The sequence below is a fragment of the Syngnathus typhle genome, linkage group LG8, assembly GCF_033458585.1.
Source record: "Syngnathus typhle isolate RoL2023-S1 ecotype Sweden linkage group LG8, RoL_Styp_1.0, whole genome shotgun sequence".
Lineage (NCBI taxonomy): Eukaryota > Metazoa > Chordata > Actinopteri > Syngnathiformes > Syngnathidae > Syngnathus > Syngnathus typhle.
This window is the reverse complement of record NC_083745.1, coordinates 906,419-923,743: the sequence shown is the minus strand read 5'-3', so window position 1 is coordinate 923,743 and position 17,325 is coordinate 906,419. Positions and strand designations below refer to the sequence as shown.

At 44.9% G+C, this 17,325-nt stretch overlaps 2 protein-coding genes across 3 annotated transcripts; both read right to left on the bottom strand.

Moving 5' to 3' along the window:
- Positions 1 to 660: 660 nt before the first annotated feature.
- Positions 661 to 11,500, bottom strand: ncapd3 (non-SMC condensin II complex, subunit D3). 2 transcript variants are annotated; one of them, XM_061285904.1, is made up of 36 exons: positions 11,401 to 11,500; positions 10,671 to 10,843; positions 10,372 to 10,534; positions 10,129 to 10,295; positions 9,845 to 10,000; positions 9,711 to 9,772; positions 9,563 to 9,650; positions 9,352 to 9,485; positions 9,122 to 9,194; positions 8,905 to 9,030; positions 8,545 to 8,800; positions 8,030 to 8,068; positions 7,860 to 7,946; positions 7,694 to 7,767; positions 7,469 to 7,603; positions 7,175 to 7,395; positions 6,814 to 7,005; positions 6,642 to 6,739; positions 6,472 to 6,581; positions 6,137 to 6,244; positions 5,277 to 5,391; positions 5,063 to 5,152; positions 4,765 to 5,003; positions 4,572 to 4,651; positions 3,948 to 4,082; positions 3,709 to 3,842; positions 3,085 to 3,281; positions 2,885 to 2,995; positions 2,641 to 2,811; positions 2,397 to 2,512; positions 2,207 to 2,275; positions 2,060 to 2,127; positions 1,763 to 1,810; positions 1,616 to 1,675; positions 1,407 to 1,455; positions 661 to 1,220 (listed from the first exon to the last, which is right to left on the bottom strand). In XM_061285904.1, the coding sequence occupies exons 1-36, from the start codon at positions 11,450 to 11,452 to the stop codon at positions 1,154 to 1,156; spliced, it is 4,263 nt and encodes a 1,420-aa protein (XP_061141888.1). In that variant the 5' UTR covers positions 11,453 to 11,500; the 3' UTR covers positions 661 to 1,153. The 2 variants fall into 2 exon arrangements, with proteins under 2 accessions (XP_061141888.1, XP_061141889.1); XM_061285905.1 differs by lacking the exon at positions 2,207 to 2,275.
- A 235-nt stretch (positions 11,501 to 11,735) lies between these two features.
- LOC133158613 (ras-related protein ORAB-1-like) lies at positions 11,736 to 16,570 on the bottom strand. Its single transcript, XM_061285912.1, has 6 exons — positions 16,099 to 16,570; positions 14,772 to 14,844; positions 14,368 to 14,463; positions 14,037 to 14,132; positions 13,373 to 13,504; positions 11,736 to 13,044 (listed from the first exon to the last, which is right to left on the bottom strand). Exons 1-6 carry the CDS (start codon positions 16,110 to 16,112, stop codon positions 12,844 to 12,846), a joined length of 612 nt encoding a protein of 203 aa, XP_061141896.1. The 5' UTR covers positions 16,113 to 16,570; the 3' UTR covers positions 11,736 to 12,843.
- Positions 16,571 to 17,325: the final 755 nt, after the last annotated feature.

Genomic DNA, 17,325 nt, shown 5'->3' with positions numbered 1-17,325 from the left:
ACCCGACGAGCGCACGGAAGCGGCCAAGGCAAGAGAAGAAAGAGTTCAGGCCAATCGACAACGTGTAAGCAGGAAAAGCGGGATGGGGGGGGGGAAAAGCCAACCAAAAGTCAAAGACACCGGGAACACACAGCACCAATGAGCAAAGAAAGATAAGACTGAACTAAGCCATTCAGTTAAATCAAGGTCGTGGGCCTTGATTTCAAACATGAGACTGGCAGCCACTCTTCCTCAGTCCTCTTCCATTTTCCTCTCCATCATAAAACCAAGATACGAAAGGCTCGCTCCAATAGCTCCATTTGTCCACCCTTCCATCTGACTCTGACATTAGATTGACTTGAGTCACCTCTTCTCACTCAAGTGGTCATCGTGAGCTGAATGCAGTTCCTTTTCAAAACTAACAGACAAGCACTTTTTTCAGCCACATCATATCAGACGTGCAGAGGGAGATCTGTGGCGCGCACCCCTGTGGCGCGCACCCCTGTGGCGCGCACCCCTGTGGCGCGCACCCCCTTGTGGCCACTTACAAATTCAGACTATACACATCATCGAGTGACTGCACTGGGAGTGGAGGTGGTGGTTCTTAAACGGAGTTCGCTAGAACCCCCGGGGTTAGGGAAGTCAAGCTCGTGGCTTTTGCTTTAAGGTAAATGCCAAGTCTTGTTTTACTTTGATTGCTTTTTATTTCTTATGAATAGACAATCATCAAATCGTAAAGACAGAGATGAAACAAACTCAGAAATACAAAGTTTGAAAATGGGACTTTTTCAAATTGTATTTTCTTTTTTCAAAAGGGGCGTTTTAAAATGACACAAGCGACGAAAGGATTCAAATGTACAGTCGGAAAGGTCCAAGTTGAGACGATCAGAAAAAACTTTTGACAGATGGGGAAAGCGAAGAGAAGACAAGCTCAAATTCAAATAAAATAGCATAGCGCATGTTTGCATCTTCGACGAAATAAAACCACCTGCTACAAAGACTTTACAGCTCCTTAGAATAGTAGAAAAAAAAAAAAGGACAACATAGAGTGTTAATGGACGCGTAATTAAAAACATTCTTAAGAGATTAAATAGGCTGCTTGCAATTCCAAAGTGTTAAAATATAAAACCATGTGATGGGGAGCGAAGGCACTCAGGTCAAACCAAAAGGTGGACTAAAGACTGCTTTTCTTTTTAGGACGGAAAGGGGACGGCTCATTCCACCGCCTCGGTCCAGAAGGTCTGGAACAGAAAAACATAGCAGAGTACAAGATGGAAAAAGAGGTCAATTCAACTTCAAATGGAAAAGCCTTGAGCATCAGCATTTATTCAAATAGTGTCATATTCTACAGTGGCGGTAGCTTAGTAGCAGCATTTACTTCAGCTCAGCAATGTTGACACAAACTTTGACATAATGGTACAACTCACTGATTTCCATCTGAGCGTACATGAAGAACGCTACTTTCCTGGCGAGAACCTGTCAGCGCACAGAGACAACGTTCAAGATCACGCACACCGACGTCTGACAAATATCAAACTCGTTACACGTTGGTACAGTCCGCTTTTCAGAGAGACACAGACCCGACAAGGGCAAGTTCTTGACACATTCATACAATAAGTGGAGGCAAATGTCATACTTGTTTGATCATTGTAGATGGCACTGACTCCCTCCTCAAAAGTCACATTTAGGCCCATACCTGGAAAGGTGGAGGTTTGGATGGAGAGACTAAGGTCAATCCTGCGAGGCAATTGCAACATTGCGACCTGAGGCGTTGGCATCGTACCGTTTGGAGTGCTGATGGCCCTGCTATTCACGACCCCTTGAGACTTTTCTGCAAGACACGCCGATGGAATGCTCCTTGTTTAGCAGCTATTTTATATGTACACGTGGGTATATATCAAATATATATATATATATAATATATATAAATATATCATATATATATAATATATATAAATATATCATATATATATAATATATCATATATATATATATATAATATATATATATGCACACACACACACACACACACATACATGTCTACCCACACAATACAGTATATACACTTGAGCTGGTGCACCTGTTGTTCCCAGAGCGATGGAGTTTGACTGTCGTTCTGAGCCGGTTCTGGCCAAGAGATGCCTACGCCTGCGACACAAATTCATTTTCATAGTTACGCCTATCCATAGTATTGTTCAGATTCACTTTCACTGTACATTTGAAGCACCTCTGATTCAATCCAGGCCGAGATGTGAGGTCGTCAACAACAAATCCACTTGAACGCTTTCGGGAGAATCTTTTTGGATTTAAAGATTTGTTTTGGGTTTTTTTTTTTTTCACTTTTACAGGTTAGCAAAAAAGACATGTTGAATTTCCAGAAGAAATGATGCCAACAACATACATACGTACGTACGTACCTCTCACTCTGCCAAAGTCTTGCATGGAGCTGATTTGGATGTGGCGTGGACTGTGGCGTGGAAAAGCTGAAAGGTTGCAGACTCTTCGACAAAGCAGTAGAGCGCTGCGTCAAAGCCTAGCAGAAGTCATGAAGTGTGGCAAATGAAGTGCGACAACAATAGGCAATGCTTTGTGATTTGCGGCATTGACTCGGAAATGGACTTGATTCAGAATGTTTTGTGAACGGTCATCTCCATCCATTACCTGAGCTGCAAGCATTCCGGAGCCCTCGTTCAGGTTGCAGCTGCCCGTCGGCTTCTCCGGCGGATGGCGGTCCTTCCCTGCTTCCTTTAGGGCAAAGTCCACTTCCGCTGCTAATTGCTCATCCCCGGCAAAAAACTCCTTGACTTCTTGAGGGTAGTCCTGCATCGTCACCTAATACAAACAACAAGATTCGGTGCCTCGTCTTTCTGCGTCGATGACCTCCTGAAAGTGCACCTGTAGCAACCTGCAGGTAGGCTGTGAGATCTTTGAGGACAGGAGACTGTCTCTGCTCCAGTAAGCGCTTAAGACTGATGACGAGAGGAACGGTGTCCTCCACGAAAGCCTTCTTCCTGACCTGGGGTCGAAAGAAGCAAGCTTCAAGTACCTTTGAGCAAGCTGAAGCTGAAGCTGAAGCTGAACCTGGCATGATTGCCATTGACTCACCTGAGAAATCACCTTATTTTGAGCTGCCTGGAAAACCGCTTTTGCCATGGTGCTCGTATTTTCCTCGTCTTGTTCCTCCCCTGCAGCGCTTCCAGTGGCCTGAAGCTTCATCTCTTTCAAAGTCAGTATGTTGAAGGTGTCTGATAAAATGTCTTCCGCATCTGCATTCAGTGGCAGCTCTTCATTGGCAAAGCAGGCTGCGACGGAAAAGGGAAGGAAAGAAGCGTGCGCATCTCGTCACCCATTTCCAAAGCGGTCATTGCTATTCTCGGACTTTGCTCGTCCTTTGTTTTCGAAAGCAGCCCGGAAGACATTTGCAAGCATCTGATTTGGAAAAGCATGCTGCTTCACTCTTGTCTGGTTGTTTTTCAAATCGCTAAAGAATAGCAAATGAACACAAATGAATAGACGACGGTCCATCAAAGTTTGTTTGAAATGGTACACTTTCATTCAAATAGAATTCTATCCGATGGAGTCATGTATTCGAAAACGATTCGAGAGTGACAGCCGTGTAACGAACGGTTCATTGTCACGAGATCGGTCTTGGACCGACCATTTCAATGGCTTTTGGATCGATCGACCGATCGCTCGATCGCACAGCAAATTGCCTTTGTCCTCACTCACCCAGGACACTTTGGTTCATCTTATTGGTGATCTTGAAGCGTTGAGCATCCGTCAAGTGGAGCAGTAGAAAGCGGTAAATCCGAAAACGTTTCTCGCGGTGCTGAGGCCCCTTTAGGGAGAACCGAAGTTTTCCACTGAAAAGAAAAGAAAAAAAATTGCATACAAATCCTGCCGCGTACTGCAGTGTTCACAAACGTGATGGAGCTCTTGGCAACTTGGCTCCTATTCTCAATCCTTACCTTTCCGTTTCAGTCAACTTGTAGGAATTGTGTCCACTGTACAAATTGAAGTGGTAGATGCACTCAATGAAATGCTGACTAAACATTTCTGGGCTCTTTTTCAGCAGTATGTGAACCAGGCAGTATTCGCACAGACTGTACAGACAGAAAAGACAATGCAGTCATTCGACATGAGCAATGAAAACAAAGATTTGACATTGAAGCAGTATCTTCAGTCCCAGCTCATCCATCCAATTCATCTGCTGGCTGGCTGGCTGGCTGGCTGGCTGGCTGGCTGCTGAATACGCGTAGCGCATGGGGATGAGCCCCTGGGAAGCTTCCAATAATATAGCAGTGGACTCAATGGAGTCTCCTCAAAACAATGTATGCATTCCCAGCAGCCCAGATCCAATCGATTCTTTCCATACCGTCTTGGTTTAGGATCAGGAAGTCAAAGTGGAGAAATAATACGTACATCTAGCCCACATGCTCACAAGTCAAATGATTTCTTCCAAGTGCATAAAAAGGATTTGTGTGCGCTTCCTAAACGGTCAGCTCGATTGGCATTTGGCAGGCACCGCTGTTTGGAACCTGCTATGATGTTTCGGGAAATCCGAGTACAGCGCAATGTCAAATGGCATTCACCTGACGATGGCTGGGACAGGATCAACTAGCACCACCATGAAGCGGAAGAACAGAGAGCCCTTCCATTTGACAAACTCCTCCTGAAATGAATCCAAAAAGGGTTGGGCTTTTTTCGAGCAGGTCTAAAGGAGAGCTCGAGACATGCTATGCTTTTCCAACAAAGTGCGTCAACGTCCGAAACGTCTCTTCCTACCTGGAGGAGGTTGGTGAGCATGATGAGAGCATGCTCCCGGATGGTTGTTTGGTCGTCTCGCAGACAGGCGGAAATGTCGGGGATGTAGCGATCCACCGTGTTTGTGTATCGAACGCACAGGTCACACATGACCACCACAATGTTGTTGCGTACGGCCACTTCGGTGCCGAGCTCCAGCTCTCTGGCGAACACGGGGAGGTACTTCCGGACCAGTTCCTCGTGTTGCAGACACACCTTAGCTGATCCAGTTGGAAAGTATTGGACAAAGGCAAATCAACAAGAGCACCAGATTGCTCACCCAAAGTAAGGACGCCGTGGGCTCGGACTTTGGTCGGCAGCAAGTTGCTTTTGAAGACGGGAAGTGAAGCTGCTAGCTCATCTTGACAATCTGTCAATTGTAAAGAGAGAAGACGATTGTGGATACAAACGACAAATATGAAGAAGAAGAAGAAGAAGAAGAAGGGGGGGGGGGGGCTGAAAACAAACAAACAAGCCATCTAGTAATAGTGTACCTTGTAATTTGTCTGGATTTGGGATAAGGACAGATTCCACAAGCAAGATCATTCTTTTGGACACTCGAGCAGGACAGTTGAGTGAGGCAACACCAAAGGTGTGAAGGTGTTTCACCTGGAAGACACATTCTTTTCAGTGAGACACAATTAGTGGTCATGAAAGAAACAATTTGCTTTTGAATTTGGAATGAACTCCTCAAACAAAACATTGTTTGAGTGCAGGAATGGCCTCCAAATTGAAGAGTAGCATCATTTTGGCAACATAGTAAATAGGGGTGTAAATGGCGGGTTTTGTCACGATATCACATCGATACAAAGACGCACGATACGATATTTGCCGATATCTTAAAGCCTGCTGTGATTCATTCACGATACATCACGATACAGTGCTCTACGATGGATATAGAACAATATCCTGATTTATAACAATTCGTACGCAAAATCAACAAGGTACTGCAAACTCTTTATTTAGGAAATGACAAATGCTGTGCTTCCAAACGAATGACTTGAAGCCCAAAGGGGAGCGAACTTCCTTCCTCGTCTTCTTGGACACTAGCCATAGCAGCAGCCCAGGAGCCGCGTACTAGTTGTCGACTCCCCTTTCACCTGCCTGCTCTGCTCACAACACAACACGGCACGCCGCGGCCCGCACTGCTCCCGGAAAGAGGAAGCGAGCAACAATGACCTGGATTTCGAAATAAAGTCGCGTCTAATGTCCGAGGTCAAAACGGGCGATATAGATCGATGTTTACGTTTAGCGTCGATGCCAACAAATGGTAGAGCATTATATGGATTCATCGATGTGGATCGATGAATCGTTACACCCCTAATTGTAACAGATCTGAAAATGGAGTTCTCACCATCAGCTCTTCATCAACGTTGTGGATTCCATTTTTGGTCAGGATTATAGCAGCCAGATAAGACTCACAAATTGACACCAGCTCACCACAGTGACGATTCAGGAAAGCCTAAGAGAAAAGAACGACGGACGACCTTGTCAGTCATCATATTTCTTCAGACGTTTGATTGAAAGAATTCATTTGGTGATGGAGCGCAAACTTTCTTTCTGTTGTGCTCGTCAACACACGTAGTACTACATAGTATATGCTGGGCTGCTTTCAATTTACAAGGGACAAAGTCAGTTAGTGGAGCTACTTTGAACAACACTTTGCTGTTACTGAAAGCAAAGTCCAACCTGAGTTTGCTTGACATCTTCACTGCTGCCAATTTGATGCAGAGTATCTATTGCGGCACTGATAGCCTCAAGAGACATGGTAAAGGACTTCAGCCAAGGCATCAGATCATCTGCGGACAAAGCAAAAATGCATCCAGAACACGCTCGGCCACAAAGGTTCCGTCACTCACCAACAATCCGAGCCTTTGTGTCTTCATTCAAGTGAGCAGAAATGTCTCCAATCACACCCAGAATGTGACAGCAGGTTGTGGCGCTCACATTTTTGGAACTGGGGAAGGAAGGCAAGATGAGGCGCACGTCACATCCAGGTTTGCAGATGTAGCCAAATGTAGCCCACCCTACCTGACCATGTTGTCCCAGGCATCCATGAGTTTGCCATATGGAATTTTGGGAGATGCAGAAACCACCTTGGAAAGCAGCAGCCAGGCTCCACGACTGTGCTCAGCCTCCGTGTGCGAAATCAGATTCGTTACAAATGTTTCTGTAAACTTGTTTTCTTTGGTCCAGATGGCGATGGCCCGACTGAAATATTGGCTGGAGAACAGAAACAAACGACTAGTATACCAATCACGCTCTGTCAATAGAACTACAATGCCCGTTGTTTTTGTTTGCTCGCTCGCTCGCTCGCACGTCGAAGGTACTCAAAGTTGATGTGATATCATTCAAGTCCATGCTTGCCAATCAATGAAAGAAAGTGCCAAACCTAAGGTTGCGACACTCTTCGCAGAGCAGATTTAGCAGCTTCCAGGTCAGCCTCTGACTGCTATCAAGATGGCGGCAGGCGGCGTAGGCTTTGACCTGGCTGATCAAGATGTGCTCGAGGGCCTCCAGGGCCTTCTCCTGGACAGAGCTCTCGCCATCTTCAACCGCCGGTACCACGCCCAGCAGCCATGCCTTCTGCACCAGGCTGCAATCCGGTTTAGCCTGCCAGTGGTCGTTGGCGGTGGATGAAGCAATGGTTGCCATGCACTCGCTCCATCGGAAAAGGCCGACTCACGTGAAGGATCTCGTCCACACACTGCAAGGCTTTCTTTTTCACAGACACAGCCGGGTCTCGACAGCGCTCCGAGAGCATAGAAAGGTTCTCCCAGCTCGTTGGGATCACGCCGTGCTTCAGAAGACCGACGAGGGCCTGGAAAAGGCGAAGAGAAAAGGAACGGAACCATCCGTACCAATATGGACGTGGAGAGCGTGCACGGAAGGACGGGCGGGGTCAAACTACCTGCAGTGCTGATTTGCGAACATTACACTTGGAGTCTTGCACACGCCGCATGAGAAGAGCCATGTTCTCTCTTGCTTCATTGGAAAAAGAAAAATCCTCATCACCATCCATGTCACCAGAAGCATTGGCGCTGGCTGCCTCAAAACGTTTAGTAGGAAGGGCTCACCATCACAGACCGAGCTCTCGGTGCTAGCGACCTCCACAGTCCTGAACGGCAAGGTCTGGAAGCTTTTCTGTGGATGCTGGGAACCGCCTGAAACACCATTCAGAAATAAATGCCTTTTAGGCTCATCTGGACATGTTGCACAAAAAGCACATAGCCCTGCCAAACTTTACCTTCTGTACTTTCCCCTTCCAATAGAGTTTGGGTTACAGCTAGAAGAAAAGGCTCATTTAGTCATTCTGCGGGAACAAGGACATCGCCATACCAGCTTTCCGTCACGTAGAATTGAAAAATTAAAACAACACCAAACGGTGGTTTCTTTTGGTCACGACAACATCATCATCGATCGGCCACTTGTTATCATGACGCGACGATATCGCTCCATTTCAATCTTTCGGGGGGGAAATCCACGTTTAGAAGACACGATAGTATTTTTTCCAGCGCTACTGCAAAATCAATGTCACCCAGATGGGGTGAAAAGTGAAAAGAACCCCATCCCGAAAACCAATGTGTTCGACAAATTGGGGTCTTTTCTTCTTTTGCCAAACTATTGAAATCTGATGCTATATGGGCAACATTACGGGTGAATCAAAGATATTCATAGTTTGGCACTTGTCTGCAGACGATTTCATTCGGATCAATCGAAAGATATGAAAAGGGCAATTTTACAGGGAAAACAAATCTTTACTGGCAGAGAAGAGGCTTTGGATGGCGCAGGTAGCGTTGAGTGAAGGCAACTCCAGACACTCAGCCAGGCAGGCCAGGACGTGGCTTTGGACAGTGGTGGAGTGGTCATTGCGTCGAGCGAACAACAGGTTCTGGATGAGGAAGCGATGCGGCAGGTAGCGGGCCAGAGCCGCGTGCTCGTCACATTCCTCCGGCCTCCTCTCCGGCTGCCCCAGTAGAACCATCGTGACATCCACGGAGAACAGGCGAGACACCATCTACCAAAGCAGCCAGCCCTCAATCATTTGTCGTCGTCGTCGTCTTTTACACGTGCCATACGCACCATTAGGGTTACGGTAGCTAGTGTACGGCTGGAGATTACCTTGGATTGTCTGGAGAAGTCAGACAGCCACTTGATGAAGTGCGCATAGTCTGTACTCGACATCTCTGCTATCAGCGTGCCAACAGCTTGGGCCGCGTGCTTTCGAAACTCACATTTTTCCACAATCTCCACCCCGAGGAAAAAGACATGGGAGAAGGTGAGCAGGTGGCATGGAGTGCGACACAAACGCTGGGGCTATTTGGGCTGAATGACTCACCTGAAAACAAATGTGCTGCACGAGCACTTTTAAGAGAGGAAGTGCCACTTCTTTCAGCTCATTCACAATGTGACTACGATTCCAAATGGAAAGAAGGACAATTACAAGATTGATACGCATCCAACACCTTTGCCTTTGTTTCGAGACGTTCATCTGTAGGCCCTACAATTCAATCAGGAGCTAGCTGCACAGTATAGTAGCCATTTGCCTATCATCGTTCTACTCTTTACCAGACAAAGCGGACGGCTTGATCCCGTGCGGCGAGTACTGCGTGGCTGAGTACGAGCAAGGTCGGTCTGCTTCTGTCCTCTTTATTCATCATCAGGATTACGTAGAGAAGTCGGTGGAAAACCCTCCTCAGCGACTGGACGGACGGACGGACGGACAGACCGTCAGACAGGAAGCGGATACTCCGGATGTCAGCATGGGAATGAAAATTACTTCTTTTTGGTCTCCATGTTGTGGTGCGCAAATCAGCTGCAGGCCGTAGAAGGCCATCTCGGGAAGGCTCCGCAGTTCTCGGACGTCTCTGTGGATGGAAAGGAGGTAAGCGCCAGATGAAGGGAAAACTCAAGTACGAGCGCCGTACCGTTCGGCGGAAAAGTCGGGCTCTCCGATGACTGGTTCAAAGTAGATCAACTTGGTAAAAATCTGCAGACAAAATGAAACAGGTCGATGACAAACAGGTGAGGCCGGCCGGCCGGCCGGCATCTTCAGCATTACCTGGACGCAACGGCAAGCACTTTGCGCTCTGTCTTTGAGTGACAATGTCTGCAAAAGTCGGAGAAGACTTTGAACCAGAAGAACCAGCGCATCTCGGATCTTATTTAGGTCTTGACTTGAGAAGATGAGCTCCTCCTCTTCCTCATCGACTTCCATCTGCAGGCGACACACACACACACACTTACGCATCACTATCACCCGGCATTATTCACTGAATGCGCTTGGTTGAAAATGTCAGACAGCTGGCATTAAGATCAACCATATGGCTCTTTGAATCGGGAGACCTCTTGAGTTTCCTTCCGGTGTGGTTTGGAACGCTTGCCCTCTGCCTGAGAAGTCTTGACGGTGCCCTTCTTGCGCTTTTTGCCAAAGTCTTGAGGCCAGCAGTGAGCGCTTGCACTCAAGCAAGTGTCCAATAAAATCTCGTGAAAAACATTGTTGCCAATGCTTCCTAGAAGACAGATACAGTCATATGTAGAAGTGTTCAACACCAATGATGGTTGTCAAACTATGCTTTTTCCATTGACCTGGGATTCCAAGCAGCAACAGATAGAGGGACGCGGCATGAAGGCTAGCCACCCTCTGCTGAACATTCGCTGCTTTGGCTTTTCCCGGCAAAACAAAGAAGGACAGCACAGCCACCAAAGACCGCACCGAAACACCGTTCTCCCTCAGCTCCATCCAGATACTCTACAGCAGAACAAAGAGGCTTGACAAAAGCATTGGACTTCCAAATGATTGCGGACAGTGCTGAATGGCAGTCCCTTTCTTCTTCCTCGTTCCTCCATGCACGCACTCTGCAGATCACAGCGTGGACCAAATATACCTGAAAACTGGCATCGGTGCTAGGAGACTGTTGTTCCTCAGAAAGCGCCAGCAGATATGCGTACAGTCTTCGGAAATCTTCCTCTCCGCAGGCTGCCAATTCCTCCTCGAGGTTATCATCGTCCATCGGTGCCATCTCTGTAAATTCTGTATCCCACACTGCATTCACCCAGGCTGAAAAGAAAGAAAGAAAGAAAGAAAGAAAGAAAGAAAGAAAGAAAGAAAGAAAGAAAGAAAGAAAGAAAGAAAGAAAGAATCAAAGTTTATGACATCACCAAAAAGAACAATAAATGATTGATCAAATAAGTTGTCAGTCATGACAATACTCCACGTTAAAACAGAAGTGGCATTAACATAACTTGCATGCTTTGAGGCTTTCTCGGCGGTCAAGCCAGTAATTCCGTACAAATACGCGCAGTGTTGGCCAGGAACTTTGTCAATGTCAATTCAAAATTCCTTCGAATGCCGTTTTTCGTTTTGACAGTAAAACAACTCAATACTATGACTCCAAATGAATATCGATACCGTTAATGAAATCAATGTAATCGTGTCAATAAAGCCCGCTGCGCCCTTGGTCATGCTTCCAATAAACAAGAACGTAGTTAAGAACGTACGAGTGTAGTCATAAAAACAGAATATAGATTATCCATGGAATGTGTTCAACTCGTGGGACTCATACCTTTAAGTTACGCGTAATTTTGTCTGCAATTATCTCGTATTTGCAAATTTACCTTGTGGGACTTGGTTCAGCTTCAAAAAGCGCAACGGAAACGACAACTCCATTTTGAATAAAACCCGCCACCAGCCACTTTTGCACTTGCGCAGTACATATCGGTTTCATCGGAAATGACGTTTTAGCCCGGATCGCCCCGGCAACACGTCACGTGACACACGAAAGAAGCCTTGAGACCGGCCTTCGTTTCCACGGCGACGGGCTTGTTTTGTTCTTTCAATCAGCCATTTTGACTCCGTTTGGGGCTTGATTGAATGTGACATGTCATCAGGCGCTACAAAACACTATTCCAGGGGCTTTAACATATTTGAAATAAAAATACATTCCCAGAGAGTCTTTCAAACTGAATTCAGTTGCCTTTATTATGAAAACAAGAGAACATTGTATTTATATGAAATTCTGCACTTAGGTTACCACCATACACAACAGTTTGCAAACAGATCTCATGTAACTGTCAAATCCCCCCAAATGTAGAATAAATAATTGTGTAGTCTTTACAATGCATCTGAACAAGAATCACAGAAGAACCTTTTCATTTTATAGTCATGGAGTACATTATTTTCTGTTTAGTATTACATATTGAATCAAGACAATTTTAAGAATGCATTAGATTACTGAACAGATGTGAGATCTGACATATGGGTCTATACATATATATATATAATAACTATATATATATAGTATATGTATATATAGTACTATTACTAGCAACAGTACTATGCTATAGTGCTAGTAATATGACCACCTATAATTCAGTTTATATCAATATATCTATACACACACGTGCGTGTGTGTATATATATATATTGATATATATACACACACACACATTTGTGCACGTAGTACTAAAGTTGAGATGCTGTATTGTGAAACATCTATGGCCGATGAATTGGGGGAGGGGGGGGGCTTCATATGGAGACAGGACAGATAGGTAACAGAATGACAAAAGGAAAGCCAAAACAAGATGAGGCATACAAATGAAAAAAAAAAAAACTTCACGAAACAAATTGTTAGCAAACTCAAAATGGAATGCAGTGATGCACGCGCGCGCACACACACATTTTTGGAGTCTGATGAGCAAGTGGAATAAAACTAGTGTGAATGAAGTGAGCCAAATGAGAGAGATGGAGAGATAGATAGATATAGATATTGGTTGTCTGGGCCAAGTCTGGTGAAATGATCACCGTTTGATCCAATTTGTCATCAATTGCAGGACAGGGTGACAAGACGAAGGCTTCATTTGTTTTTGGTAGTGTGCTACATGATGGTAGAAATACAGGCAACTTCATCTTGTTCTCACATAACATGTGATTCATGTCATGTCATGTCATGTCATGTCATCCCTACCCGGTCAGGTTGCGGTAGAGGCAGATGGCAGCCAGGCACACCGACTGACCGAGCGTAGAATCAATCGCCAGCGGGGCGGGCTGTGCTTTTGCGCTCAACAGCAGCCGCCCGATGAAGGCTTGACGGTGGTTCCGGGCGTCAGCTTCACGTTGGGCTTCTCGCCACCGCCGGCCGCGGCGCCGGGGCCCATTCTTTTTTTAATCTCTGCAGCCATGGTCATGAAGGCCTGCTCCACATTGGTGGCGTTCTTGGCACTGGTTTCCAAGAAGGGGATGCCCAAAGAGTCTGCAAACTCCTGGGCAGGCACCAAAAGAAAAGAAAGTTGACAACAAAGACTCGGATGCACTACAGTCGCAACAGAAATATAGAAAGTGGAGTTTCCTGATGGTTCAAGTTTCCTTTTTTCACGGCAGATGGAAATAGCCAAACTGAAAAGTCCAAATTGCCAAGAATTATGAGTGACAATGAGTCATTGGAAATACAAGAACCCTTGGCAATTTCAGCAGACTACGTAACGTTATGTATTTGTTGGTATTGAAAAGGTGAAAAAATGTGGGCTCGAGCATTCCTAATAAATGTGAAAAAAGAAAATCCACGAATGCTGAATCATGAGTACGCCTTACCTTGGCTGTTGTGTAATCCACCACCTTCTTTGTCGTCAGGTCACACTTGTTGCCTACCAACAACTTGTTGACATTTTCACTGGCATAACGGTCAATCTCCTGTAGCCATTGTTTAACATTATTGAAGGATTCCTGTGAGGTCAAAAAGAGCACCATCAATTTACTCATATCAATCACATAAATCAAAAATGGGTACAATTGCTCTCATTTTATTCACATTTAAAGTGAAGCCATGATAACATCAAGTTGAAAAATAATCCAACAATTGACCAAACTTTGGACAGCAATGGGAGTGACCCACCTCTAACTGAATATGTGCTTGATTACGTGCGCACAGAGGCGATGGGAATTTCAGTCGACAGCAGGTGGCAGTACAGGACAACATGCAAAGATGTTTTGGATGAAACATGAAAAGGAACGTACATCATCAACGACAGTCATTTCTTGAAATGACCACACAATGAGTGCAAGAAGAAGAACAAGAAAAGGGGGGGGGGGGGGGGGGGGAAGCCATTTGGGCGTGTACTTCCACCACCTGCTGTGGACCTAATAAGAAGAATATCGATTTGAACCACCGCTGCACTGCGTTAGAGCCATAGAAATGAGCACTTGTATTCAAATAGAATAGGTCGAGTGTTTCAAAGTAAGAAATGCTTTCACTTACTTGATCTGTGACATCATACACTACAATGATACCGTGAGCGCCTCGATAGTAACTGGACGTGATCGTACGAAACCTCTCTTGGCCTGCTGTATCCCACTGTCCAAGGTAAAACCCAAAAAAAAAGGGGGGGGGGGGGGTGATGTTACGTCTCAGTTTTTATTATTATTATTCATTTTTAATGTAGTACATATGATTGAACTTTTAAAATCAAGATGTCATTGGTTTAAAAAAAGAATGAAAAAGCAAGCAAGAAAGAAAGGCAGGTTGCCATTTCCTGAAAATTGATGTTTGCTTTAGATTTCTAGAACTTCACAAATAGTGCGTGACTTACAATCTGAAGTTTAATGGTCTTTCCATCAAGTTCTATGGTCCGTATTTTGAAGTCCACACCAATTGTGCTAATGTAGCTTTCTGTGTATGTATCGTCCTGCAGAGGGAAGGGAGGGAGGGACGGAGACAAAAAACAGGGGGATTTAGTCACACATGCAAAGAATGTGCAATCAAACATCATGAATATGAAGAGGCATTTTCAAACACGCTAATAAGCAGAGAAGTGGCAAAATAGAACAAGTATGGCCGTAACACAATTCTTGCATGCAAATCTGCTAAAGTCCCATACGCGCATCATACTCTCTCTTCTCTCTCTCTTTGTTTCTCTCTCGGTCTCGCTCTCTTCCAGTGAAACATGGATGTGCACTCAGAGGGCTAGCCATATTCTTGAAGAATTATACTTACTGCAAATCGGAGCAGGAGACAAGATTTTCCAACACCAGAGTCACCAATCAGGAGCAGTTTGAATAAATAGTCACTGTAAAGGACAGACAGATAGATAGATAGAAAGATAGATAGATAGAATGTGTTGGTCAATTACGATCAACATGTTAAGTCGTTTGTGGATGGGTCTAAGAAATATACTCTTCCTTAGTCATAAAAAAGAAATTGCAAAGGAATTACAATTCATGACCACAGACAATCACAACAGTCACGTACTTCAAATATTGCCACAGTTGACACCCTCTTTAATATTCAGGAAAGTGTGGATTAGGTTTTGCAAAAAAAAGTTCTTCAAAGGATAGTAAATGAGAATGAAGTGTCATACATGTGTTTACCATGAGCCATTGTTCCTGTTTAAAGCAAAAAATACCTGCGTAATTTGGAATGGATGATGAGAGCTAGAAAACAAAAGCATGGCATGGCATGGCATGGCATGGCATGGCATGGCATGGCATGGCATGGCATGGCATGGCATGGCATGGCATGGCATGGCATGGCATGTGACCTCATGATCTCATGACCAAGACACTGACTGACCTCCGGAGGGAGGGAGGGAGGCTCGACTTCGACCCTTATCCCCTCCTCACGCTCGCTCGCTCGCTCGCTCTACGATTGAAATCTATCACCAAAGATAAAGTGTCAGGGAATTTCGACGCTTAACTTGCGACGCAATGACATTTCAGTTTTGCTCGCTCAAAGAAGCCTGGTCTAGCATCATATTTCATATCAGCGTCCAATTCAACGAACCAGTGCCACCGGTTCCCTAAGCCTAACAAAACATGAATACATTTGAGGTTCGCGATCCACAGTCGTCTAAGAAGAATGATTCGTAGTTCCAAGTAGTGTGGCCCACCCAGGTTTGCATCAATTGCCTCCAGATGTTGCGTTTTTCTCTCAGGAACCAAACACAGCGGTCAGTATCAATCAAGCTCGAAATGAGAGTCAAAGCTGTCAAGATGTTTACCGATGCAAGTTTCGATCCCCTGCCTACTACCTGCCACAACTCTTTAGGACACAATGGTTCAACTAGGTTTTTGTTAGCAATGATGTTAGCAGTCATCGGACAACACCAATAATGTATCGTATAATATAATATAATCAGAACAACAACCAATGTGTTATTCATCATCAGAGACGTCGGTGGTAGGTTCCGGTGGACAGACGCAGTCAGCTGACGTTAGCTGCTAACGTCGTAGCTTCACTTAAGAGCTATTGCTAACTTGTTTGTTGTACTGCCAAGCGACACACTCAAACGTGACACCACATTGGTCATCAAGAAAGTACTTACTATTCTGGATTCATTGTGGAGCTGTTGAACAGTGTGTTAGCGTCTTGTGGGGGGGAAGGTTTGATATGATGTGTGCAAAGGGTAGCGGTGGCTAACTTCGACGGCTCCCAGAAGCACGGCGGCCGGCTAGTTGTTGCTCAATGCCCGTTCGCTCGCTCGCTCGCTCCAAATTCCAAAATGGCTGCGGCTGACTCCAACCAGGAAGCACTTAACAGGAGCCAACTCAGCAGCACGGTAGAAAGTGGAACAATCGCTGCGCAGCCTGTCTGTCGCTCCTTTGATGTGACAAAAGCTAAACCAAGAAAGAAAGAAAGAAAGAAAGAAAGAAAGAAAGAAAGAAAGAAAGAAAGAAAGAAAGAAAGAAAGAAAGAAAGAAAGAAAAATATGCGCTAAAAAACGAAGCGTTCGTTCTCTCTACTAACCGGGAAGTCGTTCGTACAGCGGAAAAGTGTCAGTCGGATGGAAACCGCTGACGTCATTAGTGAAACGTGGCAAAGGGATTTCTCGTGTCAGTCCAAGTCCTTGTGTTGGTTTCAACAGCGTCAAGTCTGTTGACAATACATTTGGACACTTCTTTTTCTCCGGTCTTTACTTGAGACAATTATGTGTCGCTTTTTTTCTTTGGGTGATCCACCAATAAACAATTTCATGTCAAGTAACCGTGTACTTAAGCTATATCGATATATTGCCTGTCTGTCTGTCTGTCTGTCTGTCTGTCTGTCTGTCTGTCTGTCTGTCTATCTATCTATCTATCTATCTATCTATCTATCTATCTATCTATCTATATATCTATCTAATAAATAAACAAATAATAAACAACATGCCTATTTGAAAGGTAAAAGAGTTATGAAAATAGTGGTGAGGAAAAGAGGACAAGTGATAAAGTTGGAAAAAAGTCAAATAAAATGAACCTTTTTTGGGCCATACCATATCATTGTCTTTTTACAAAAAAAGATATTTTTCAAAAGTAAAACCCATTGAAATTTTGCCCCGCAGCAAATGTGCTGAAAATAGAGCCCCAAAGTGTCCCATGCTCCAACTCTTCCATTGTGACAGAGCTCTCATCCGGTCTGACTCACTTCTGAATGAAGATTTTGACGATCATGTCGTATTCTTGTGACGTACGACATGTGACGCTTGTGATAAAAGGCTAGTGTCGTTCTGCGGCTGTTGGGGACGTTGTTAGGATTGACTGGTACCGTTGAAGTTGGAATCACATGTTTGGAC

Excerpts from the sequence above, each read along its gene's own strand:
- LOC133158613 (XM_061285912.1), bottom strand. Across the intron at positions 14,133-14,367 it reads AGACCATTAAACTTCAGATT|TGGGATACAGCAGGCCAAGA; the intron begins GTAAGTCACGCA and ends TACCTTGGACAG. Across the intron at positions 13,505-14,036 it reads TGTATGATGTCACAGATCAA|GAATCCTTCAATAATGTTAA; the intron begins GTAAGTGAAAGC and ends TTGACCTCACAG.
- ncapd3 (XM_061285904.1), bottom strand. The coding sequence starts at position 11,452 with ATGGAGTTGTCGTTTCCGTTGCGCTTTTTGAAGCTGAACCAAGTCCCA. Across the intron at positions 5,153-5,276 it reads AAATCCAGACAAATTACAAG|ATTGTCAAGATGAGCTAGCA; the intron begins GTACACTATTAC and ends TACAATTGACAG. Across the intron at positions 2,996-3,084 it reads AAAATAAGGTGATTTCTCAG|GTCAGGAAGAAGGCTTTCGT; the intron begins GTGAGTCAATGG and ends TTTCGACCCCAG.